The 27,294-nt window shown below is 42.7% G+C and overlaps 1 protein-coding gene across 5 annotated transcripts in view; it reads right to left on the bottom strand.

The window, feature by feature from the left end:
* The window catches only part of CELSR1 (cadherin EGF LAG seven-pass G-type receptor 1), a 177,011-nt gene that overhangs the window by 23,277 nt on the left and 126,440 nt on the right, over window positions 1-27,294 (bottom strand). For 3 of the 5 annotated variants that reach the window (XM_074827725.1, XM_074827728.1, XM_074827727.1), the window contains exons 9-24: window positions 23,335-23,501; window positions 22,680-22,865; window positions 21,643-21,756; window positions 21,147-21,321; window positions 20,306-20,447; window positions 18,188-18,308; window positions 16,756-16,939; window positions 15,827-15,928; window positions 13,948-14,042; window positions 13,439-13,648; window positions 10,606-10,789; window positions 7,215-7,358; window positions 5,812-6,013; window positions 5,307-5,474; window positions 2,686-2,812; window positions 2,085-2,285 (exon numbers count right to left, since the gene is read on the bottom strand). In XM_074827725.1, the coding sequence (XP_074683826.1) occupies window positions 2,085-2,285; window positions 2,686-2,812; window positions 5,307-5,474; window positions 5,812-6,013; window positions 7,215-7,358; window positions 10,606-10,789; window positions 13,439-13,648; window positions 13,948-14,042; window positions 15,827-15,928; window positions 16,756-16,939; window positions 18,188-18,308; window positions 20,306-20,447; window positions 21,147-21,321; window positions 21,643-21,756; window positions 22,680-22,865; window positions 23,335-23,501 (2,522 nt within the window). The remainder of the gene's footprint in view (window positions 1-2,084; window positions 2,286-2,685; window positions 2,813-5,306; window positions 5,475-5,811; window positions 6,014-7,214; window positions 7,359-10,605; window positions 10,790-13,438; window positions 13,649-13,947; window positions 14,043-15,826; window positions 15,929-16,755; window positions 16,940-18,187; window positions 18,309-20,305; window positions 20,448-21,146; window positions 21,322-21,642; window positions 21,757-22,679; window positions 22,866-23,334; window positions 23,502-27,294) is intronic. The other 2 variants (XM_074827726.1, XM_074827729.1) reach the window with 1 other exon arrangement.

Raw genomic sequence — 27,294 nt, 5'->3', positions numbered from 1 at the left:
TTTGGGGTGTTTCATTGAGTCCTGGTAACAGTACAGGACATGATCATGCCATGAGCCCCAAAGCATAAAAATGAGAAGAAGCAAAAGAGAACAGTCTCACCAAGTACGACCATTAGTATTTGTGGCATTGCTGTAATGAACTGTTTTACTACTCTTATAAACCTTTGCTTGGTGCTTCATGATATTATGAAAGGAACCTGGAAATGAGGAGCCATCATTTACTGCATAATTTTTGGTAAGATTCTGCAGGGATATGGGCTTGGCCCACTGCTCCTCAGTATTCATGTCAGAGAAAAAGAGTATAAACTCCTTGCCAGTGAAATGCAGTGAAAAATGAGTGGTGTACTCAAGAAAGAATTGGAAAGGTCAAGTTACACGGAGTGCTGTGGATCAGCTGGTAAATTGAGTTCATTTGAGCAAAGTTAATTATAAAACAAAACCAACGTGGGTCACACATGATGTGAGACCATATCCCAGAGGGCAGATCACTGCAGAAGATCTCACCATAGCAGAAGAGAAGGGAGTGCAGTTCCCAGTGCAGGAGATTTATCAGAATATGGGACTGGAAGTGACACTACCAGCTGGAAAGCTTCATCCAGTTTAGCACTCACAATTTTTCAAAAGGTTAAAGTGGGGGAAGAAAGCCCAGAAGAAAGGCAACAGAGTAACCTGAATCTTAGAAATTGAAGAATTTAAGCAGCTTAATTTTGTTTAGTTTTCCAGAAGAAATACTATTGAACACAGGCTTCCTGGGAAGAAAATTTTTATAGGAGAGGTCTCTCAAATTTACTAGGAAAAGGTCTTGACAATACTCAGTTACTGGAAGCTGAAATTAGTCAAGGTCAGATACTTTCTAAAATGTATGTTGTAGCTCAAATGAATATTAGAATCCTGGGTGACACTTTTAGGCTTAAGTTATAGAGCAAGTGAGGCTGCATGGTTAGGCACCATGGTGTCACTACCATAGCTGTGATGATGCTCATTGAATGTAGGTATATTCTCCCACTTCTACTGCTTGGACAATGTGGAATCAGAGTGGTTCTTTTTTTTGTGTGTTTTCATTTCAAGATTGTAGTTCCCTCTCAAAATTTAGATTGAAACATGTACAGTAATGGATTTCTAGAAGAAAAATTTTCTTCAGAGTGTTCAGATAATCCCTACACTAACATTTTGAATATTCTTCATATTTGTTAAGGACGTTCTTTTTATTGCATGTCATCTCCCATCTGTCTGCTGCCCATTTGGTACAGGTGACTGTGAAGCCTGGCAGTGCTGGAACCCTTGCCTGTTTGTCTCCTACCTGTCTGCATGGCAACCATGACTTTTGAGACAGGTGTTACTAAGAATCAGCAGCCATACTAAATATAATGCTACACAGTTGAGATAGCAATGATGTCCTAGGTACAGAACATACATGCTTCATGTGTGGCATATATCTCATATTCAGTCCATTCATACCTTGTGTTTCTTGACATGCACAATGCTGGAGGTGCCTGCACTAAGCTTTGGTAACAGAGATGATGGGCTGAAGCCAGCAATCACTGTGGCTGGAAGGCACAAAGCAAAGCGACAGGTTTCCTACTGATTCTTGGATATAGCAAGCTGTCCCATGCCTGGCAAGTGGCTTCTCCAGAATGGCCATGGTGAGTGTGCAACATGCATATTAGCACCCGCACAGCAACACATAGTTGACAACCTACCAGCCAACACCAGGAGCCATTTGGGCTTGTGAGGTACCTGCTGCAGAAGAAACTGAAGAGCTTCCTACTGAACAGATGAAGCAAGACAGAAAACATACTGATGGAAAGGAAGGAAGAAATCAGTATTCAGGGTTCAGTTCCTGGGATAAGCCTTCAACAGGGCTGCTGTCATATATTCTCTGAAAATAAGATATAACCCTATCTCCTGACATTACTGTTAATCACATAAAACACACAAGAATATATTAAAAGTCTGATGTTTTTCAAATGACTGTCAAGGCCAAACAGAAATAAAAAAGAAGAGAACGTGAAACAGATGAGAGCAGGTAAAATTCACAATATGAACTCCCTGTTTTAAAGCAATAAGCACAGAGTAACTCTTACCGGGTTTTCAGTCTGGTTGATTCCAATAAGAAAGACAAGCTCAGAGAAGAAAAGGGCAGCCACCAGGTTTTTGTGGATACTGTGCAAGTTGGAACGTAGCGTGCGGATCAGGACCAGCAGTATGAAGGTGATCAGCAAAGCCACCAGTGAGATGGATACGGTTGTGTAAGTGACAATCTTCAGAGGAAGCACCTCCCCATTCTGTAGAAAGACAGATAGACAGGACCTCTGTGAGTTTTTCTTTCTTTTCCTCCAATCAAACCTACTGCTCAGAATGTCAGTGTTTTCATTACTACTGATTCAACATACTGATTTGCTTTAGGACCAACAGGAGTCAGAGGATGATGTCACCTCTTAAATCACTCAACATGTTGAGTGTGTACGGGCAACATCCAGGGGTGCATCAGCCAGGCAGAAGCTTCTTTCAGCAGACCCAATGGTGGGTGCTGTCAAGCATGGAGCAACGCACTCCAGACACACTGCAACATGGGATCGACCCAGTGATGACGCTCTGAGTCATGCTCAAAGTTCAAGCTCAAGTTTTGAATCAAAGCCCTCGAAAATCAAAGCCCTGAAAAATCATGAGCTTGACATCACTCACCTCTCGTTTTGAAATGTCCATCAGGACGGCAAAACTGGTTATATGGTTGCACTGGCAAGCGATATGGCTCTGGTTTCTGGAAAACAGCTCACATCCTCTGGAGGACCATGCACCTGTCCCGCCAATCCTGTGGGGAAAAAAGGCATTTCTGAGGGCAATCTCCCCTTGCCTCCTGCTGCTATTGCTCTCCGGGGCAGCTCTTGCTCTGCAACCAGAGAGGACTGTGAGTACCAAGACAGAAATATTTATAGCTGTCACCTGCCTGAAAGAGTATCATCAACTTAAAAAGCCTTAAACTTAAAAAGCCTTAAAAATTAGAGTTTTTTTAAACTTAAAAAGCCTTAAAAAGTAGTTTCTGATATGACAGCTGGCTTTTATGACCAAGTTTTGTGGTTTTATAATAATCTCGTTTGAGTTAAAAAAAAATTTTCTTTAAATGTGCTTTTGGGTTAGTGACCACACAAGCAATACAGGGAAGCAACTGCACATTGCAAACTGTCTGTAACAAAGATAAAAATAACAAAACCACAGAGAGATACATGTTTTTGAGTCATCTCTGTTTCCCTAGATCTAGACACTGCTTGTAGAGCTCTTATGGGAAACATGTTTCAGCAATAATGATTTTGTTATAGTGTTCACCTGAAAAGTACACAAGAAAAGGTTAATACTGGTAAATAATATTTCATATCAGGAGAACTCTTGTATTAACATTGGGGGGGAAACGCTCCCTTAAAGATTCTTCTCTATGCAGCCTTGGTTAACTCCAGTGACTTCAGAAATTATTTTGTATCAATATTAATTATTCTATTCTGAAGTTACTAAGTAATAAAAATAGTCTTGTAGTTACGGAGTTTTTAATTAGATATGACAAGACATTTTTTTCATTCAGCAATAAAATATTGTTAAACAGTTTTAATATCACTTTCTCTTGAAAAGTACTCACTTTTTAAAAATTCTTTCATTACATGCAGTTTAAGAGCTGCTTTTCAACCGTGGTTGTAGGAAGACGTAACACAGACAACAATGTCACTGAAGTTGCCAGCAAATAGCTAACAGATGAATCACTTTAGAGCTAATGAGTTATTCAAGTCCATACGATGTTTAAAAATTTATGACAAAGGACTTGCCATTCTCTCACAATTGGCAGAATCATCTGTACATACAATCCAATATACTACTTTACATGCAGGCAAATGGAGTGGTTTATTTTTGCAAACATAACAGACTTCTGTAGCCTCTTCGATCCTTTCAATGATATAATCTCCTGAAGCTTTTGACTAGGAGGTAAACATTTCCTAGGTTAGTTAGCTCTTTTATTTCCAGGACGGGATACTGCCTTTTAATGGATTTTTCCACAGGTTTACTAGAGTTTTTGGGTTGTTAGGAAACAAGTAACAGCTATTTCTCTTACCCTGGGCAGACAATATTATCCTCTCACTACATACCTGGTTTTATGGTTGAAAATTGCATTATATATGTAATAATTGCTATATTGTGAAATCATAACATGCAGAGCATGTAGCTACGTTTCAACACATTTTCTTGTTTTATCCACACTTTTGAAATATCTCCAACAGGACTGTGCTGTTTTCACAATGCCATAAATCCAACAAAACACTTACAAGCATATACAGTTCTTAACCTTTTTCACATTTTCAAGAAAAATATGTCTGTATCTTTAATTTTACTGAATACAAAAGACCTAAATGAGCCATGTTCAGAACATTTCATCTTTTCTCTCACACTTCCCTCTTAGAGCCAAATACTCTCTCCTTATGTTCTGCTTATGTATTACGATTGCCTCCTAACAACTGGAAGAGGTCTAAGGTCCCAAAGAAGGTATTTCCTCTCCCTCTAATTTTTCACTAAAACAAATGAAAGCAAATCCACAATAGTTGATGGAATGAAAGGTAAGTTGCTTCTTATCAGTGCAACTGTCTTTGGGTTGACTTTTAATTCAAAAATTTGAGATTGAAAAATTTATAATCTTTACTCATATAATTTTATCTGCAAAACCTCAGTCCTCCTTTTTACCAACATGAAGACTTGGTTTTGTAATTTTTTGCACTGACCTTGGCTGAAGCATTAAGGATGGGTGCCTGCTTGCCATGTACTCTGCTCATAATCACTGGAGTGTAACAGGAGAAGATTCAGCCTATGTAAGAACTAAAACATCTCCTGGAGATGACCTCCTAAAAAGAGGGCATGGGGCAATGAGAGTCCTGACTTAGGAACCTCAGATAAGCCATGAATTCAGGCTCTGGAGTTGGACTGTGCCTGTCCAGATATACATCTGTGGGCAAAAAGCATGAGCAAATACAAGAAGATTGTGAGATCTATTATTGCTGGGTGAAAAGGAACCCTGCAGAAAGACATGATTGCACCAGGTTTGTTAGAAACCACATGGCTAATCCTTTGTTTGAGGAGTTATGACGATTATTTTAATTTTTCTCAGGTTGATAGGAAATGACTACGTGGCTCTATTCCACCAGAAACCAGTTGCCAGTTGAATAAACTGAGCAAAGAGGGGTTTCCTTCAGAATTATCTTCCTGGGCATAACTTCTCTGCTTCAGTTCTCTTCAGTTGCCATGCACAGCCCTAAAGCAAGCAGGAGACATACGTGATGGAATGATTCCAGAAGACACAGACGGGCTTCGTTCTCTCCTCCGTTTCCAGCATGGCATACTCCACTATGATGGGCTTTTCCACCAGGTTGGGAGGAAGCTCCCCATCACTATGAATGGCTGTGCTCACTACAGGTGTGTTAATAATAGGGCGATTTGGCAATCTGCAGAAGGAGAAAAATTGCACAGTGAACTAAACATTAAAATGCAAAGCACTGATTTGGTAGGTTCTGCAAACAGAAGATTTCCAGTTGCTTCCACTCAGAAAGTGAAGGAGATGCACCATCAGCCTTCCACACAGATGTGTTTCCAAAAGCCGTGGGCACTACTGACATGGTTATTCTCTCACAGTGTGCCAGAGGGGGACAATGGACAGTACTGCAGTGACAACTGCAGCACAGATGACCTTTGGTCAGTATAAAAGCAGCTCCGTCTCCCCTGCACACTCAGAGCAACTGGAAGAAGGGATATGCACAATTCACAAACAGGTCTGAAGTTTACCTCAAGCTCCTTCGGTCAGGATCATAGTTTTCAGGCAGGAGGTGTCCCAAAGATCGGTATATAATGACCATGGCAACAGTATGATGTGTTGAATCATCTGGGTGTCGCTTCCTTCTCTTTGCAAAAGCACCCTCAGGGCTTAGTGCATCACTGTTCACTTTAGAGGATAATTTTTGATTCAAAGGCTTCATTGTAGGCACTGCTATGGAATTAACACAAATATTAAATTCCTTCCACACAACTTTGGAGCTACCATTTAAACTGTTAATTTTGCTTTGCAAAGATACAGAAACGTTACTGTTTTTATAACTCTAGGCTTATAACATTAATGTTATATTTGATATTTTTAATAAAATTTTAGCACATTTTGTAGTTATACAGCTGGTAATCAAATAACCATTGACTCATGCATAACTATTTAGTCTAGATAGAAAATAAGCCATTTCTAAGCTAGAAGATCCTTAAGTATGTAAATATTCTGTGCATGATTTAAGGAGAACATTAAAATAATATGCATGCTATTTAATTGCCTGTATCTTTATATACAGCAAAGCTAGTGTTATGAATACACCAACTGGTCACATGGGATTTCTCCCTGCTAATTCTGTCATATAATGAGCTTTCATTTTTGGCAGTATCTCTTAAAATTCACATTCCCTTTTTTCTTACAGAAAAGATACAAGTCATATAAGCAGGTGCCCTGTTTCTGATGAAGAAGTCATAAAGTTATATTAGCTTATTAATTGTTATGTGTTATTTTCACAAGTGCCACTATTTCCCCATTCAGAGGATATTCAACCATGGTACATGTACAATTATTGCACTTTGCATTACCCTCTTCTCTCTTCTCTTGCCCAAGGTAACTTGTGGCTCCTCTCAGCAATCTCAGGGTACTTCAGAGACACTGCAAGCAGGTAATTCCCCAAGTATTCTCCCTCATCGCCCGTCTCCCTGCGCAGCTCAAAACTTTATTTGCTGTCTAGTTCTGATAACATGGCTCTGCTCCTGGATTGGGATTCTCCATCTCTCACACCACCTCCCTCCCTCTCTGCAGGGACCAGGGGAAGGTGGCTGTGGGGCTGCAGGCTCCAGGTGGCTGTCCCGTCCTACCCGGCTGGGAATTGAGGCAGAGCATTTCTCTTGCATTGACAGGGCGGTTCGAGGGGCTGCGAATGAGACCTGATAGACAGGTACAGCCAGTTATGCAGCCCCCCATACTCCTGTCGCTGCCGGCAGGCAAAATGCCTCAGAAGTATGCACAGCTGCTCCATCCCTAAATAATGTTCACTTGTGTAGATGGTCGCCCTGCTCTCACCCTAGTACCACTTTGCTTTGCGAGGATTAATCACACTCCTTGGGAGCTAGTAAAAATTGCCCTCCGAACGTCAGCAGAAGGGTTTTACCTTTCCTGTCTGAAGGTCTGAACAAAGTATCAGGGAAGACAACAGATGACTCCAGATCTTTTGGATAATCTTCTTTAATCTCATGAAATCGTGGTATTCTAGCTCCCGTGAAATTAGACTTGTCAAAGATGTCAACAGCAATAACTGGGGGAAAAAAAGGTTCCCATAAAATAAACTTCAATGCTTTCAAATATGATACTGCGACAAAATGAAACATGATTGATTGATTAAAATATCTGCACAATGAAGAGAAGTCATTTAAACCACAAAATATAAAGTCAAATTTAGTTTTTCTCAATTAATACCTTAAATGATAACTGAAAGTTTACATGTCAGCATTATGTTACATTTATCAAATTATCAACTTATTTTGCAGTGGAAAGGATTTCACAAGACAGTATCTCACACTAGGAAAAGACTACTGAAAACACTGGGAATACAGAAATGGCATGTTCCAATTTCAGACTTGCTTCCTGTAGGGAGAACTAAATCTGCTGCTTCAGAAATATAATTCTTCTACATCTGTTAAACTGCAAAGTCGGCTAAGCAAAGAAAATAATCTGGATTTTACCTGGTACTACTCCTTAGTCCTCTCCTCTAGTTCTCCTTCCTCTACATTAGCAGTTCCTCGCTGCCTCACCTCATCAGCTCTGCCTGTTGTCTAACTGCCAAAATATTTAAAAGCAGCTGAGTTGGCTTGAACTTTCCCATTTAAGAGAAGTCATTGAGTGCCAATTTAGATGTTCTAATAAAAGTGAGAAGCTGGAAGTCCTGGGGGTAACCCTACATTGAAAGCTGTGATCCACTGCAAGTTTCTATATGAAGAAATATCCAAGTTAAGATCTGTAAATTCCCATTCCTTTCCTAGTCTCTAAATAACTCCCAGATGAGCCACAATGAAACTCCATTAACACCACGTTCACCTGGAAAAACTGTTCAAAAGAAAACAGACCCCTTTCAGGCCAGAGTTGCCTCATCCCTCCCAAGCTCACGCCTTTTACTCAGGAAGAACTGGTCAAAAAAAATCACGATTTACAACCTGCAAGAAATTCTGGGTTTTGTTTTCATCTCAGTTCAGTTAAAATACTGAGCATACTTTTTTCTGAGTGTGAAGATAAAAATATTTTGATTCTGATCGTCTGAATTAAAAGGAAATATTTTGGTTTTGGTTTATTAAACAGAAATCAAAGTATTTCAGTTTGGCTTAGTTCAACAATAATCCTTCCCCCCTGGAGTTGATGCAGTACTTTATAACTTTGTAGCTTGACTGTCTGATGCCTTTGCTTTTTTTGCCCCTGTGACTGTGGACGTGAAGCGATCTCAGGACAAGGTTTGTAGGCAAAGGTAAATTCACTTCTTATACGAATGGGTGTAGCTGGCATAATAAGACAAGTTTTTTGCACATGAGCCCTTCTTCAGGTCTGAAATAGCAGTAGCAGCTTGAAAAGTTAAATACAAGTTCAGGCTGATAAAAATTTAGATCACCTCTGAAAGGAACACCAGATAGCAATGCTGTTTGAGAGGGACCCCTGAAGGTCACCCAGCTCAGTCTCACCTCCCACTCAGAGCAGGACTATCACCAACACCTGATCAGCTCAGACTGCTGGTACCTGGGGAGAAAATGAAATAGAGAGGGCAGGGAAGAAAATGGGGAAAGAGGTCGACCAGGCTGTGGTTGCTGTGCTTCACTTGCACGCATACTGCGGGACATCTGTGAAGTACATCACAGTCCTGAAAGTGCAGGAGCTGCTATTTGCTGTTCAGAGGAGGCATTTACTTTGATAGGTGGGGAATGTGTCTTGGTATATTTGATGTTTCCTTCTCAGTTTAGACCCACACCTGGGCACAAGTGGTGTTCCCCAGGGCTCAGTATTGGGGCCAGTTCTGTTTAATATCTTTATCAGTGATCTGGACGAGGGGATCAAGAGCACCCTCACTAAGTTTGCAGATGACACCAAGTTGGGCCGGAGTGTTGATCTGCTCGGGGTTAGGAAGGATCTACAGAGGGATCTAGACAGGCTGGATCAATGAGCCGAGGCCAATTGTATGAGGTTCAACAAGGCTCAGTGCCAGGTCCTGCACTTGGGTTACAACAACCCCATGCAACACTACAGGCTTGGGGAGGAGTGGCTGGAAAGATGCCTGGTGGAAAAGGACCTGGGAGTGTTGGTCAACAGCTGCCTGAATATGAGCTGGCAGTGTGCCCAGGTCGTCAAGAAGGCCAATAGCATCCTGGCTTGTATCAGAAATAGTGTGGCCAGCAGGTCCAGGGAAGTGATTGTCCCCCTGTACTTGGCACTGGTGAGGCCGCACCTTGAATATTTGTCTAGTTTTGGGCCCCTCACTAAAGACATTGAGGTGCTGGAGTGTGTCCAAAGAAGAGCAACAGAGCTGGTGAAAGGTCTAGAGCACATGTCGTATGAGGAGCAGCTGAGGGAACTGGGGTTGTTTAGCCTGGAGAAAGGAGGCTCAGGGGAGACCTTATCTCGCTCTCTACAGCTACCTGAAAGGAGGTTGTAACGAGGTGGGTGTCGGTCTCTCCTCCCAAGTAACAAGCAATAAGACAAGAGAAAAAGAAGTTGCACCAGGGGAGGTTTAGATTGGATACTGGGAAAAATTTCTTCACCTTTGAAAGGGTTATCAAGCATTGGAATAGGCTGTCCAGGGAAGTGGTTGAGTCACCATCCCTGGAGGTATTTAAAAGACATGTAGATGTGGTGCTTAGGGACATGGTTTACCTGGACTTGATGATCTTAAAGGTCTTTTCCAACCTAAATGATTCTATAATTCTAAGGATATTTTGGATCCCAAGGATTTTGCTCTGATGTTGGCTTTTGCAAGGCTGGGAGGATGTTTGAAGGCTTGGATGGATGATTCTGAGAAAATGCCTTTCAGCACAGGGATTTCTACTGAACATGATTTTCTGGATAGGTTCCAGGCTGGGAAGACGTGTGAAAATCAGAGGTATACGATCAGTAGTAGGGGTTTTTTTTTTCGTATTGCAGTAATTCTTTGGGTGCTCATGGTGTGATTCTTTCAAGAACATGATCTACTATGTTCAACCATACTAGGTGGTCTCAAAAGGCCTTACCTTTACTTACCAACTTTGTCCTTCCTACCACCTGTACACTATTGTGGCTGCAACAAAATGCAACAGACCAATGGCACAGCCCAGAAGGAAAACAGATCAGACACCTCCCAGGAGGACCCCATGGCAACTGAGAGACATGGATCAAGGCTCAATTGACTTGAAATGAATGAAGTAATTAGATTAGAAAATCCAAGTATGTTGTTTCTCAGTGGGTACTGCTAAAACAAATAGCTAGCAACTCTATCCAGCACATTTTTAAAGCTCTAATACAAAATGGCAGTTTTCAACACAGATACTCACTCATGTTAGTGGCAACAATGACAAAAGGTCTCATGTAGGTTTTCTTCATGTTCTGGGCCACATTGTCGAAATAGTCCTCATAATGTCTGAGCAGGTGAGCGGTGCCACCCTCTGTTCGCTGAATTTGCTCCCAGTGCTCCTTGTTGCTGGGGTCCAGTAGAGCACTACCCACTTTGATAATATTCTGAGAAACAAAGTACAAGCCTAAATTATGAAGCAAACAAAACGCTGGGTTTCAAGTGAGGAATATTGAAAATGATTGGCATTACTGCCTCAGTGAGTGTATAATGAAATATGCTAATGCAGGCATGTTCTACTGAAGCCATATGAAAATACGCACACCAGTTACTCATCCTGAGGTTTTTTTGTTACATAAAGCAAATCCCTCCAAACCTTTTATAAGCAAAGTAAGCCAAAACTGGAGGCTGTAAGAACTGCCTACTCTCTTTCCCCTTTATGACAGGAAACCTAGCAAGAAAATGCAGAAGGAAAACCTAATCATGTTTTCTTTGTCTCGGAGAGATGAGAGACAAGAAAAGCAGAGTGCTTGGTATGTACACTAAAGAACTCCCCCAGAGAAATCAAAATAACATGATATGTTAAAAATCAAAAGAAAGCGATATTGCTTTCTCTTATTTTGATTTTTTTTTACTTTACTAGGACAACCTACTTGGCAAAGAATGACAAGCGGGACTATAAACTTACATATACAAACTTGAAAATATGTAAGAAAACTTAAATCATGTTCTCCCCTCATTCTTATGTTGCTTACAAACAGTGTTAAAAAGGAAGTTCTAGCTGAGGACCTGCTCCTTCTGCCCTTTCTTACAAGAATATGCAAAGGGACCCTCAGGGTGAATGGAAGAAGACCCCAGAAAAGAGTGTTAAATGGCTTAAATGGGAAAGGTGTTAAGAAGTTTTTGATCTTGGTGTACATATGAACTACACTGTTGTGTCAAAACCTAATTCATACCTAAGGTAAAATCTGCATAAATTATGGTAGGAATTGGTAAATGGTAATATGGTAAAATAGCCATGGTCAATATTTAGAAGCAGACAGAGAAGATGCTATATTCTCTAAGTATTGTCTGAGTATGCAAGTGTGTATCTGAGATAAAAGAGGCTGCCAGTATGACTACCTTTATCTAGGGTGAGAAGCACTACATGGTTCTCCAGGAACGCAGGAGACATATGCTGTACTTGGTACCAGGTCTCCTCGGTGTTTGTGAACGTCATTTATGCTTTTTTATTACCTATTTTCAGGCTTCTACCTGAGACTATAAAAAAAAATAAAATCCTTCTCCCCTTGTGCTCTCTCAGTCTAGAACGTTACCTCTTTTTCTCATGAGCTTTACTGATTAGTTTTCCAATTCCTGACCTATCCTAAAAATATTTAGGGAGTTCTTGAAAACATCATCTGTATGAGTTTCAGTGCCAAGTGTAGAGAATAATAAATTAGAGCAGAGGTTTCCAAACAGGTTTTTTTTGCTTATTGTTCTTATTTTTACTTAACAGAACATGCTTAAAATGAAGTTTCTTCTCAAGATCTGAATGGGGGAATTCATTCACTCCGCAGTCTGCAGGTACAAGTTTGTCAGCACAGTGTCTCCTTAGGAGAGGAAAAACTGAATCTCTTAAAATCTGGTGCACCTAAAATGTGAAATGTTTCAGAAATTCTATGCTTTCTGTTGACTGTACAGCCCAAGACACTGAAGAGTTTTCTCAGCCACATTTCCCCCTGCTTCCACCTCCCCAGGGACATCCTCTCCAGGTGCAGCTTGGCCTTGCACAGGGTCTCCACGTTCACCCCAAAATCTGCCTGACCTGGCTGGTCCTCCTGGAGCACTATGAGCAGTGAGCTGGGTGCCACACACCTTCAAAGGGAGCCAGATGACCTTTGGCCAGCACAGAGGCTGGTCTTGGCCCATGGAAGGTTGTTCCAGCATCCCTACACTGGTGCCTGAGCTCTGGGGTCTGCTAGCACAGGTCCAGCAGGATGATTTAGCTTGAACTCTGTGCTGTGCCACGGTCGGGATCTTGGAAATAGTATTGGCAAGTGTGGAGAGCACTATCGTGCAGCATGCATGGCAATGAGGAGAGCTCTACGAGCCTGACATGGGTCATACAACCTTCACATTTTCAGACCACAGAAAACTCCCAGCTTCCTTGGTACCTCACATTTTTTCACCACAACTGTGTGTTTCCCCCAGACAGGGAGGGTGCTACAGCTTGTTCTCTAGACCTGGTCAGGTCATTGCTAATAACTGGGTCCTTCATGAATGCTCTGACTAGCAGAAGCCCTCTGGAACTCATTTTTGTATGTGCTTGAATCACTTAAAATATCAATACAGTATGGGGTGTCTTTCAATGTACCAGCTTTTAAATAAACATGACTGAAATGTTTTCAAACTGAGTTGTAAGAAATCTTCAGATTCATTAACTAGCTCAGAGCTAGTTCAATGCACATTTAAATGAAAATGATCACATAAGTAGGTTTTCCAACAAAATTGAATATGGTACACAAAGCTATTTGATTCAGGAATAACACAACAACTTGATTATTTTTTCATTTGGGGAATTTTGCTTTTGGTTGTTACTACGATGATATTTACTATAACAGATCTTTCTATGATATCTGTATTATATACACATATGTGCAGATACACACACACACATAACCAACCTTCCATTCCAAACTGAGAAGACTGACTCATTTGTGAAACAGATTAAGCAATTACATGATATTCACTCCACCTCAAAGTCAAATTTAATTATCCATTGCCATAAAACTTTTAAGGGGAACTGTAAAGGCTCAGCACAATATCTCTCTTACTTCATTGAATTCCACGTCCCTCGTGGCTGCCAAGTCAAACCCTTGTTGCTGGCTCTCGTATCGGAGGACCCGGATCATCATCTGGTAAGCTGTCCTCACATCATTGCCATACAAGCTGTGTGTGTATTTGGTGGCATTCTGCAGCACTCTCACGATCCGTATAGTTTTGTCTCCATCCAACTTGGTCTCATTGTGGTGTAACTTCTCATTCTGAATCAGAGACAAGAAGGAAGAAAAAACCCAACGATACTATCTTTTTTTTTTCATTCTAGTTACAAAGACAATCATAATTTAGAGATTTTTGCCACAAAGAAGTTGTTTGATCAAAATGGTGTTTGTCTTGAGAAAGGGTTGACGGGACAACTCAATGGAAAATGCAACTGAGACTCAGAAAAGCATGATGGGAAATGAGGGACTCAGACAAAAGACAGAGTGCAGGGATAGCAAACTGGAGTCTGAATTGATGATCATTTACAAAATAAAGACAAAACTGAGAAAACACAGCTTACCATGACTTTTAGATCGACAAAAGTGCTGGTGGTACAGTTGAAAAGCTCAGGAGGCAGCCAGCCCTTCTCAATGTTACAATGGCGAACTGCGTTTCCTGAAGGAAACAAAGCATTAATGATAAACAATGTCCTGAATTGTGCTGGGTAAATCTTCATAGATTTCAAATATCCTAGACTTTCAAGACTTCCTACATTTTCAAGTTTCTTAGAGCTACGCACGTATTTCACTTTCCAAACTGGGATTTCTGTCTGAGAAAAGTTAAAGACTACTAAACTTCATGAATTGTTTTCCTCAGGCTTCATAGAAAAGTTAGGCAAGCTTCAAGATCTACCCAACCACTCTCAGCCTTTCTGTCCTAATGTTCTCAAATGAAATCAGCAATTTATTTATACCAAATATGAGAAAGATTGTGCATTTCCTAAATATTTCTGAAAACATATCCCTGCTCAGATTTCTGTGCAATAGCCTATGTAGGAAGACCTCCTGGAAGAATGTGTCTTCATGTCAAAATGTGCTGGCACCTTTGCATGCTGCACGCATAAACACTTCAGCCAACATGTATAATTGCCTTTTGCCACTTGTGAATGGTCTGTGAGCAGCTTACTGTTTAATTTAGCCTATTATTTTGTACTATTTGTCAAATAATTTTAAAATGTGATTCTTGGCTGTGGATCCTTCACAATGAATTGCAAGCTATCAAATTCAAAATTTACATTGTGCTAGTTAACTTGCACGTAGCATATTGCATGTGTCTAAGCCATTACTAATATCTAAATAAGAATTATAATTAATTGAACAATATCTAATTATATTATTTCTCTTCTACGATCAGGTGAATACAATTAAGCCTCAGGTTCTTAATCTGAGTATTCGTTACTATAAACCTTATTTTTTTTGAATGTTCTGTAAAATTCACTTAAAACATGCAATTCCTGCAAGTACCCTTATCTTCTAGCCTGTTTGCTACAAGAGACACTGGGGTCAACCACAAGAACAGTGCAGAAAACTTATTTTAATTCAACTTCATACTGTTCAATAATGTAACTATTCTTCACTTATTAAAAAGAATAATCAATTCTCTCTCCTAATATCCTCAGAACAGGAACTTGGTTGACCATAAATTTTCTACACACTTACAGGCAGTGACCTCCCCCCAGTAATATTTGGGGAAGTCACATAACCATTTAAAACTCACTGAACCTGAGGAGCGCTTGCAGCAGAGAGTTATGGGGCCCAGAAATGAGACAGAGGTTTCATTTCCCACAGAACAGCCTTCAGAAAAGATTGTGAACTCTGTTTTCGAAAATGTGATAGTTTTCAGGGACACATGAAAAAGCAGGTTGCCATTTGCTTGTGCTTTATAAAATGTGTTTTTCAGCCGTCTGACTTATGGGTTAGAGAAAAGATGTTAGGTGGAACAACGCGAGTTCTGTTGTAACTCTTAGCTTTATTAGTCTCCAATGTCAGTAAAGCAATCATCATGTAAATTATTTTCCTCATTTTATCTTTGCCCACAGGAGCTGTATCGCTAAAGACACAAATCACCAGAAACTAAAAGTTACATGTGTAAGAATTGCTTGATAGAGCAAACAGAAAATAGAAAATTGGACTGTGCTTTTTTCAAAAAACAGACACAGAATTTCTGTACGTGATATGTTTATCTGCTGCACTTTTGCATTTATTTATTGCTACTATTCCAAATTAACAGTTTTTGAGTTTCAGCTAGCTAAATTTTTCTGCTTGTGATATGCATGAGCTATGCTGTAATCTCTAGACCAAATGAATTAATGTCATTCCCTATGTACACATTTTTTTTCTTTTTTTCCCCTCAAACAGGCACATAGATAAAGTAGTTAATGTTTTACCCAGGGAACTTACCCACTGATCCCTTAGGACATGGCACAGCAGCTGGCTGGCCAAACTTGGTCTGTGGCCACCAAATACCAGCCTCGAAAGCTTTGGGACAGCCATTATAAATTACTGAAAGCAGAAAAAGAAAGGATGCAATTTTTCTGACAAGATAAAAACCACAACAAGGAGATATTTCAACCTGCCTAAAGGACCTTCCTGTAATTCCCAAGCACTGTCAGTATACCTGTCCTCTGCAGTGCCTTCCAAGCTGTAACCCATCAGCTGCTCCCTATCCAGCAGTGCGGGCAGACAGGTACAGGCAGAGTAGAGCTCAGGATGATTATGGGGCTCTGGATTTTGGCTCTGCCTACCTCTGCCTGCTCCTTTATTGTGGGAAAACGTTCCTCCTTCGTTTCACCCACACACTGTGGTAAAATGGCTGCTGTAGCAGCTTTGTGCTGATCACAGGAGGAGGGTGGGTGGGTGAGAGGAAAGGCAGGATGGGCAAGACAGAAAAGAAAGGCAGAGGGCACTAGGCGCACAGCACAGCCTCTGTGGGCAGAAGGTGAGAGGGCTCTCACCTGCCTCTTCAGCTGCAGCACAGCAATACAATGCTGCACTGGCAGATGAACTCAGGTTTCAAGTAAAATTTGGATTAGTGTTTTGCTCTCACCCCCTAATCTTGCTGTATTTCTATTTGATGAAAATTAAGGAAATATGAGCTTTTTTCTTTTTCCCTAGCTCCTATGAGTCATGCTGGCACAGACTTTGGAGGAGGGGTGCATGTTTAAGCTGCTGCAGTTCCCACTGCCCCTGCTGGAGTCACCCTGACAGGCTCACATGTGCCCCAGGATGAAGCTGCATGCCCACCGCTGTGCACCCCCATCTGCCCGCTGAGGCTCTGATCCTGCAACTACAGCCCTGCTGATCAGCAGCACTTGCTGGACAGCAGGTACCTTCACAGCCCTTCATGGTAACTTCGGCAAAAGGGTTGTCGCAGCGGTTGCACTGCCGCCCTATGACGCCAGGTTTGCAAGGACATTGTCCTGTCTCCATGTCGCAGGCGCGTGTGTGGGAGCCAGACGGGAAGCAATCGCAGGGGTAGCAAGTGTCACTGCTCTGGGGCCTGTAGTAATTTGCCTAGAAAAAAACAAAATGACAGACATGAGGTATTTGACTTATATTCCAAACTGCTTGCGTTTCTGAAATCCTCCTCTGGCAGCATGCGCATCACAGAAGGGCTAGTTTTGCAAAGCACGGGATAATAATGGTACTACTATTAACAGAAAATGTAATTGCTATGGGAAGTGTGCTGTGTTAGTCCAGGCAACACGGAGAGGCAAAGCTGAGTGTTGGGGGGATGGCAGGGCTGCCCTGTGCTGCAGAGACCTGGGGCTTGGATCACCATTTGCAGTGGGGGCGGAGGGCCCACGTTGCTCCTTGTGTACTTGCTACCAGTGACGGCAAATGTATTCTTGAAGGATCTGCAGTTTTCTCTGCTTTGCAATTTCACTCTTGCATGGCACGAACAAGCCAGTAAGGAAACTTCTTGCACCGTCCATTTGCACGGTGGAGAGCAACCAATGATCACGTATTCAAATCGCATCTGTAAATGCTTTTGATCTGAGGCATTACGCAATTACACAAGAGCATGGTGCTGGCACCCCACTGACTCGATTTAACGCAACAGTTGCTCTCTGTCCTGCTGGCATTTTGGAAAGGAATATGGGGCCAGATTCACTGCTGCTGGTCTGCACAGGCCCAGTTTCTCTGATGTCATTCGAGCCTATTGTAAAACCTATTGTGAGAAGTCCTTTGTGAAACCTTCAGCAGGGAGGCGCCTTCCCTCCCATGTCCCCCGTCTGTCCCTGCCTGTCCACCGCAAATTCCTCTTAAACTCAACAGAGCCAGCACTGAGGAAAGCATTTAGCCTCTCATATTATTTACCTCTCTCCAGCTGCTAGGCCTTTTGCTGGCCACTGCACAGGGGAGAGCTTCACCCAGCTGGCCCGAGCTGTTTCATGGCTATTACTCACTTGTGATACACAAAACACCACTGGCACTCCTCTGCACCCTGGTCTGATCTCCCCCGATAAACTAGGCTGCACTTCAGAGAGATCAGAGCCAGGCTTTCATCCTCTCAGTTTTGCTTTCCAAATGCAAATAAGATAAGAGCTGCACAGTATGATTTTGTGAAGGGCGGTGCCAGCAAAATGTTTTAGGTAAAGATTAACTACACTGTGCACATATATATATATATATATATATATGATACAAAGCACAACTATGTGTACTTTATCTCAGATACTCACTTGTTGTAGTTATTAGTGGTATAGTTACTTTTTAAACTAAAGAAATTTTGACTTAAGACTGGTTTCTTTTGCTTACCTTGCAGTGACATTCTCCATTGGTCTTATTGCAATCAGAATCAAACCCTTTACTAGTCTCACAATTACATGGGCCACAGATGGGATTTCCCCACCAGCCTCTGGGACAAGGCAAGTCGATCCTATAAAAGAAAATCAAACTGAAAGAAAGTTCTTTCAAGCTTCCTCTTAAACGGCAGAAAAAAAAGAGCTTTGGGCCAAATCTGCACTCAACTCCAGCAGCTTACAGCATGTAACGTATCTCACTGCAGCAGCCAACAATCAGTACATATATAAATATATATACACTGTAATAAAAGAAAATAAATAATATTAGCGCTATGAAACTGTAGAGGGAATGCTTCTCTAAATGTTTTCAAGACCAGCTCCTCTTTATAAGGAGTATACATCTGTATGAGCAAATGAAGCGCTCTTTCCCCTGGGAGAGGGCAATGGGGCCCATGTTGCGTAGTGGAACAGTGCCGGTTCCACCAGCCTCTGTCCCCTGCCGGGGAGATCTCTGGCTGGGGCAGGCTGGACAGCCTGTGACAGGCTGTGCTAGCACTTCAACACTTCGGGCAACTGCAGGCAGTGTTGAGCCCGTGCCCTGATTTACCTACCACCACAAACAGACTTGGGCTACAGCTCTCTAGCACGTTCTATCCCACTCCCCATCCCCACGGACGGGTTCCTGTCCCAGCCCTGACGTGGGCAGCAGTGCTTGTTCAACCTGTAGGGACACTAGCTCAGGTGCAAAGCTGGCTGCAAGCTCATGCTATAAAGAAAAGTCACTACTTTCAGCCAAGCTGCCCTTCTCAGCCAGCTCACCACAAGGTCTGAAAAGCCCTGGTCTGCCACAACGGTAGGTGGAGAAGGACCCCTCTGGTTGGGGACATAGAAGAGGGAAGGGTGGCAGCTTTGATCCAGACTATGAATCAAAGACTATGAACCAGACTATGAGTGGAGCAGCACAGCTTGTTGGAGGCTGTGCAGCAACCCAAAAGCCACCCCTGCTGAAGGATAATCCTCATTTTCACTGGTTCTATTTCTTCTGGGTGAGGTTTGTCCCACAGATGCCCCAACACTAGTGCTGGCAAGGAGAGCTCTGGGAAGGGGCCAGAGCAGTGACCAGGGTCTCTGCTGGCTGGAAGTCTTTGTCAAGCAATAGCCTGAAGGATGACACTGATGAGTCTGTGATCAGCATAATGCACAAGGAATCCCCTCCCTGCTGCTCATTTTAGTAAGGAAAAGCTGTTTGCCGTCTGTTTCAAAGATCAAGCTGAATTTCGTTTACGGTAATTGCCACGTTTGTACTACTATGCCTTCTAATATGAAAAACCACAATGCTGCACTTGACATGATGTCAGTAGATAATGACAAGGGACTGCATCGCTAATCTAGAGGAATGAAAGATGAATCTGGCAACAGCACCGCCAACATTTGCAAGCCCACACAACAAAAAGCAGAGGAAGAAGCTTGCGGTTTTCAAAGGGAAGGAAACATCACATGAGCTATTCCTAAATGGGCAGACAAACGCACTTCATTTGCACATCATGAATGGCCCATATTACAGTAAATCAAAGTGCCATCTCTGGGATAAGGCCGGTTGCTGAATGCTTATCTGAGACCAGGAAGCCAGTGACGAGGGAATCGGCACGTTTCTCCCACGGAGCCACAAGACATAGGCCTCCCAGAGTGTCCAGAAAAGATGGCTTTTTGCCAGCCCAGGGACTGGACCCAAACTGCAAAGCTATTTTATCTGGCCACAGGCCACCTAACTGGGTGCATCGCTCTCTGTGTGTGCTGGGGGAGCTGAAGGAGAGATGCAGAGCAAACTCAGGCCAAGCCCACCACAAGGTACAGATCAGATGCAGTGCTGTGTAACACAGCACAACTGGTCAAGCCCATGAGCTGCTGATGAAGAAAAGCAACCTCTGAGTATATGGAAGTTTGCCTGACCTCTGGGAAGAGAGCTCAGGAGTGCGGAAGGGCAGGGAGCCTGCAAATACCATCCACTATGAACACTCAAATAGTAACAGGAAAGCTAACTGAAGCAGAAAAGGAAGTGGGATGACTGCTGCCTTGAGAGAACAGCTACCTGGAAGGATCAAGAAACCAAAATCAAAAATAACTCTCTTACTTGCTCTCGCAGTACTGTCCATAGTAGCTTTGCCCACATTCACAGGTGTAGCCATGGGATGAGCTAGGTTTGTGCACACATGTGGAGACATGCTCACATGGGTTCAAGTTACATACGTCAACACAGTCTCTTCCAAAGTACCCTGGGGAGACAAGGTCATAAAATTATAGCAACCATTGTAATTTACGATTTACATGTCTCCAAAAGACCATCTATTTTAAGGTTATACACTAATAACATATCTTCAATAATCAGTAGATTCCTCCTGAGATACTGTCAGAAAGAAGGTACTCTTTCCCTCTCAGCAAAAAAGATAGTGGGCTGATCTTTTCGACAGTCTTGAGGCACCCTTGTGCCTTTCATTCCCAGTTTTATATTCAGGGCACATGTTACAAATAGTTTTGTATTCTCTCCCTGCGTGTATGGGAGGTGACTGTGCTGAGTGCTGACAGCATGTGCTGGCTACATGCACCAAAACAGAGAAAACATTCAAAGTATCTCGATTAGGATGCAGGGTGTGAGACTGAAATTCAACAGCAGAAAAGGCTGGGAAAGAAAAAAAGGAAACAGACAAAAAGAAAAGGGGAGGTGCGCGGAAAAAAGCCCTTTGGACCAGAGACCGTCTTTCTGTTTGCTTGATACATTGCCTAGAACAAATGATCCTGCAGTTTCAAGCGTGCTACAGTAAGACTGAGAAAGATAATACTGATTGGAAGAGGAAGAGTCAGAAGAAGAGCACTTTGCAAGCATGCTGCTGCTGCTGCTGCCACTTCTCTTCTGATGAGCACATGAAGATGTGATCCAGCTCCTGGATGAGTGCATGGGATGGTCACTGGGTTACCTGGGTCGCAGACGCAGGAGTAGCTGTCCCAGTCATCACTGCAGTAGCTGTGCTGAGGACACGGGTTGGAATCACAGGGGTTATCTACTTCGCAACCCTCCTTCACATTGATCTTGATAGCCTGTTTCATGTTGAGTGTAGCTATATTTGTAGATGTCTCTCCCATTCTCACTCCCTGGTGACAAAAGACAATTACTTTTAAATTAGTCTTCATTCAGAATATGGTACTATGTGTTTCACTACTTCCATTAATCCATGAGGCTACATTTTAAAGAAACATCACCTGATGAGCTGAACCTAGATTTTTTTTTCAAATGCTGTTCCTCTGTGAGACCAGATTTGTACCTGGGAAAGTGGGTGCACTTTAATATTTTGATTCTTAGATATTTTGATGGAGGAAACAAATATTCGGGAATGGATTAAAAATAAAACCTCACATTTTCACATGGGTATTTTCTTAAAAGTTCAGTTTGTTGCTATACTTTGCATTTCATACCTGCATACAGCCATAAAATCCCTGCTGAACAGAGACTTGGTCTCCAGAGACACCTCCCACAATGATGCTTTTCATTTTCAGTCCAGGTAATTGATTTCCAATCTGCACAGTGCTCTGTTGAGGAAAAGGACAGTTGATAAGAAGCTCTATCATCCTCTGTGACAGAGACAGCCTACTTTCTGTAGTCATGGAGTCAAGCACTAGCTGACAGTAGATTACAGAAAAAATATCAAACCAGTGGGGAACTAGACATCTGGATGTGGCTTTTTACAGACTTGTTCATAAGATATCTTTTAATTAGGCTTAATAAATTAATATAACTTTATTAGGCACAAATCACTGCAGAACATGGCTCACAGCTGTCATGGTTTGAACCCGACCAGCAGCCAAACACCATACAGCTGCTCGCTCAATGCTCCCCCACCCAGGGGATGGGGAAGTTAATTGAAGGGTAAAGGGAGATTCATAGGTTGAGATAAAAACAGTTTAATAATTGAAATAAAATAAAACAATAACAATAACAGAAAGTAACAGGTAATGCACAATGTGATTGCTCACCACCCACTGACTGATACCCAGCCTGTTCCTGGCTAGTGATCCCAAAAAGACCAAGATCCCAAAACTCCAATCCCAGAAGTGAGAGAGAACCCCCTCTTTCCCAGTGGAACCTTCCTTTATATACTGAGTATGATGTTACATGATATGGAATGTGTCACAGGCCAGTTTGGGTCTGTTGCTCTGGCTCTGCTCCCTTGAGCTTCTTGTACACCTGTGCATGGGCAGGACATGGGGAGTTGGAAAGTCCTTGATCTCTTAGCAACAGCTGAAAACTTCAGTGTATTATCAGCATTCTTCTCATACCAAATCCCATACTGAATCCAAAACACAGCACTGTTCTGGCTACTAAGAAGAAAAATTAACTCTATCCCAGCTGAAAGCAAGACAACAGCATAAGTATTTGTCCACAGTCCTTTATCCTACTTTGTCCTAAAAACATTTCTGTAGTGCTTAGTGGCAAAGTCATGATGCTGCCTTACCTGGTACATCCCATAGTCCAAGGACATGACAGCAAGGTACTTGATGTCTTTACCATCTTTAGCACTCTTCAGCTCTATTAATAAATGATGCCATTCCCCATCACTGACTCGTGACTGGCTCATCTTCAAACTAGCAACCTGGCTCAAGCCACTGTACACTTCAAACTGCACGTAGTTGTTCAGTATCTGTTGAAAAAAAAAATCGTGCCTATTTTTTGCTACATATTTGTATTTGATGGGGAAGGGGGCAGAGGGCAAGATAATGTTTCCTAAGACAATGCAAAAGGGAGAAAAGCCCAAACAGTAAAGAAGGGAGCACTTGCAATAATGACTTGTAACACTTCGGATATTCAGACTCTAATTTACCCTACTGACAAAAAAACCCCAAAACAATCAAGAGACACATTTTTTGCATCTATATTAATGCACACTATTACCTCTGTTTAAAAAAAAAATCTTATACCAACGAATCTGAATTTTATAATGATCTTTCGATCATTGATCTTTTGATCTTTGTAAAATGCTGAAGAAATGATTTGTATTTATTGATGTGCATTTAGCTGGGTGGATGAAGCTATGTAGTTCATGTGGCCTTATCCACTGATGGGGGAGCATTTCTTAATTGTTTTCTAAGCAAAGGCTGCCACATTTTTACCTGAATGTTGATCTTGGATGCAGCCCCAGCATTGGCTTGCATTAACATGCCATTGACTTTCCGGGTTCTGAACATCAGCCCAATGTACCATGGCACAGAGATGGTAATGTCAAGGTCACTCCAAATGATAATGCTTTCACCACTGAAACGCTGAGGAGAAGGCATTGCTGTAAATTGAAAGAGAGGAGTAAAACAGTTGATATCCTTCAGGACAAAGATTAAGAGGAGAAATTACACTATGTCACGGTGACGGTGCAAGGTAGCTAGCCTCTCTTCCATTGAGCTATTTTTAATCTACTGTGGAGTAAGAGCCAGCGTAGGGGAGTTACTATGAAGCAGCCAGTAATACTGTAAATTCACAACCTACCCTTGTTGTGGGGTAGGCACCTTGTCTCAGTGGCTGCACTCAAAGGCAGCACCTCCACACTGCTTTGGCATTACACAGGTGAGAGATGTTCCTAGAAAGGTAAGCTCAGGATCTCTACTGATACAGTTCTGCTGATGAGTGGGTGGACAGAGCAGGAAGTTATGAGGGCAACAGTTGCTGCAGATGTTTTCAACATATCCTTGATTACCTGCTTCTAATTAACAGATTAAACACGGAGGAAAAAGCTGGGAGGCAACAGGAAATATTAATTAATTATAAATACTCCAGGGCCAGATTATTCAGCTGTCTCAGCTACGCAGCCTTTTCACAGGGAGAAAGCTTGTGTGGAATTGCCTAAATCACGTGCTTTAAATATCTTGATGTGACAGCCAAAAAGTTGCCCTCCTCTCTAACCTTGCACCAACACAGCTCCTATAGGGAGATACCAATGACAGCCTACAATGGAAAGTTCTTTGCTGATGGAAAATAGGGGAACACCCACCCTTTGGACTTTTAAAGTAGTCACCTCAGGTAACAGGAGCTACAGCACCATGGATTAGTTGATCCCACTGATGAGACATACAAATTAAGCCATGGGAGCTCTGTGCTATTTGTGGCACCTCATATGGCACCTCCATCATGTGTGGTGCCTTGTAGTGGGATCTGCAGCCAGTCCCTGCCTGATGCCCTCACTCACAGGCATGCTGGTGAAGTTCATGGCAGCTTTCTGCAAGTGGAAGCAGGCCTTAGAGACTGACTGGCACCCAGCCTTGTATCTTGTCATGCCCTGAGCCCATGTGGATGGTCAGTGAGATGACAGGGCTTAACAGTTTCCTTTCCCTTCTGCTCCACACTACTATATCTGCTGACTCTTCTGGATTTTCTTGTAGTAGAGAGATCATGTATATACAAGTGCGTATGCGTTACTATAAAATGGCAAGTCCTTAGAAAAAGGTAGAGGGATGACATCATAGCAGAAGATGGAGTCAGGTTGATCTGAAGTTGCATTTTTGCGAGGAAAAAACCCAAACACCAAATTCTGATATGCCTGCCTTGCTGGCTTCTATAAAGGGAAAGGCTGTGACCGGGGCAGTGCAGGGACTGGAGGAAAGTGCAAGCCCTTCAGCTCCCTGTTTGTGAGAAACAAGATGTCAGTGACTAGTGGACTACCACTAGCCAAGCCACAGGTGTACTTGACTTGCCCTTCCCTAAGGTGTGGTTACCCAACCACCCCACCCTGGGGTAAGTGCATGCAGCCCCAAAGGGCAACCCTTCTCCCTCCTGCTCCAGGCTGTGATCTTCCCTTTGCAGTCATACTCAGTCCTCCATGAATGCTAGCAGGGGCATATGGTGGAACAACTGAAGCTTAGCCTGCTCTTGAAACCCAGACAGCAATTTAAAATGGTTTGCCACCAGACACAGATGTCCCCAGCTTGCTTAAAACTTGAATCCAATGATCGAGGTCTGGCTGTCTGGACCAGGGCACGATTCATCAGTCTGCACTGCACCACATCAGTGTAAAAGTAACCAGGACATAGCTGTTGAACCGGATCATTTCCTCCTGCTCCACACGTGCAAAAGTCAGCCCTCTCCTTCCTCCTCTCCTCTGTCGACCTTCACAATGACCTCAACTTCCAACTTCTTTGTTACTGGTTTTCTAGACCATTGATGAGATTTTTAAGTCTGCCTGCCTCTGGAGAGTGGAGCCAGGATGCAAACCTTGCGGGCTTCCCACCTGCTAGAGGCTGGGAATGCTGTTTGCAAGTGTTTCGGCACCACTCCTGGGAGAACAGGACTGGCATGGCAATTAGCCACCTTCTTCCTTTTCTCACCCGTGGTGACTTTCCGTGCTTGCAAATACCATTCCCTTCCCACACCTCCTCCCAACTCCCCTCCCTACCCCGGGGCCAGGGTGCACCTTCCCCTGCTAGTAAAACAGAAATTCACATCTGTCAGCCCCCTCTGACTTTCCTCCTCCGGCCAGCCCTTCCCTATGCCTGGGACCAGTGGTCTCCATGGAGGGGCTGGTGGCCACATCCAATGTACCCAGACGGGCCCTGACCACCCCTGTCACCACAGAGGCAAGCGCACACACTTCCAAGCACAGCATCTCCCTGCCATCGACGACGCAGTGATACAAATTAATTGTCTTCCAAGGTGCGTCACTTTGAAGTGCAGCCTGTGTATCTACATACACTTTTAAGAGACACCTACCTCTAAAAGGCCATCAGAAAGACGTGAGGGCTATTCACTGTGGAGACAGAAGGCCTGGGGAAACACACTGCCAACATCTGGATGTCACCTGCAGTTTGGGTGTAGGCCACGTGACAGCTTATGTCTTGGCGCAAACCTGTGGTGCTGAGCTCAAGGCTGGTGCAAAGACATCAGCCATCCGAGAGCAAGTCTAGCACAGCTGCTAAATCTTCTTCACAGCATTGCAATATCTCAGTTTTTAAAAGAATTAAACTACAACAAATGTGAAACTCATTTTTCCCTGATTTTATCCCCCTTCTATATGTCAGCAGAAGTAGATAGGAGCTGCCAGAAGGTGAGTTAGCATGTCCTAGGAGGGTGGTGAAGTGTTTTACCTTTACCTGACTAGTGCAGACCAGATCCCTGAGTTTCTGAAGTGTGGGCAACCAAAAAAGCTGGATTTTTAACCTGTCAAGGTTTTTGTCCTCTGTGAGCCTGAAGCAGATCCAGCACTGCCAAAGGCAGTGAAGAAATGCATCAACCAATAACTCCTACACAAGAATGCAAATATTCTAGCTAATAATTTTTTTAAAAATAGCTGCCTAATAAAAGCTAATGCTGTTAGGATCATATCTGAGTACTCAAATGAGCAACCTGAAAGCCAAGAGTATTGTATATCAGTGATTCCTCCTGACCCTAATGTCAGGCTCCTGAAATATTTTGTCACATTTCAGAAAAATTGATTTCTTTCTTGGCTTGCAATTTTTCCTTAGGGACACTTTGCCCCACAAATATTATCAAAGAGGCAAGTGGCCTGCTGCTTTCAAACTATAACACCCCTTGCCCCTCCCCCCCACCCCCCCAGCCAAACTGAGGCATCAGCAAGAACCCAGGATAACCAAATGACAAAGGGCACTTGCAGGAAGGCACAGCACTAGAGGCAGAGGAGATCGCTGGGGCAGGGGGAGATAGTGATGCTGTGATTGCAGTCATATGTATTACCTGAACTTAAAATGAGTTTCCAATGATGGCTACAGGGCAGTTATGAGGTGATTTTCTAAATCATATACTTCATGTTTTGGTCTTGAGTTTGGGATAAGAAAACGATGAATAAAACACACATTTGATCGAATTTTGAAATTCTGTTTCAAAACTAAGATAAAGACAGAAGGAAGGATAGTTTTTGCATGTGATAGTACTACTCCCCATTTACCCCAGTACAGGTCACACCACATTGGGCCCTGGCACTCTCTTGGAAGACATCAGCGTAGGTTTGTACCACAGATGCCAGCCTACCACGAAGAATACACAAGAACTTCACTGACAAAGATACTTGACATGAGACACATGGAAAAATTAGACCTTCATATAAACCTAGGGAGATCAAAATATTTGAGGAG

Source organism: Strix aluco, chromosome 5 (assembly GCF_031877795.1).
Source record: "Strix aluco isolate bStrAlu1 chromosome 5, bStrAlu1.hap1, whole genome shotgun sequence".
Taxonomy (NCBI): Eukaryota; Metazoa; Chordata; class Aves; order Strigiformes; family Strigidae; genus Strix; species Strix aluco.
The sequence above is the reverse complement of the archived record's forward strand: the minus strand, read 5'-3'. Positions and strand labels throughout refer to the sequence as shown.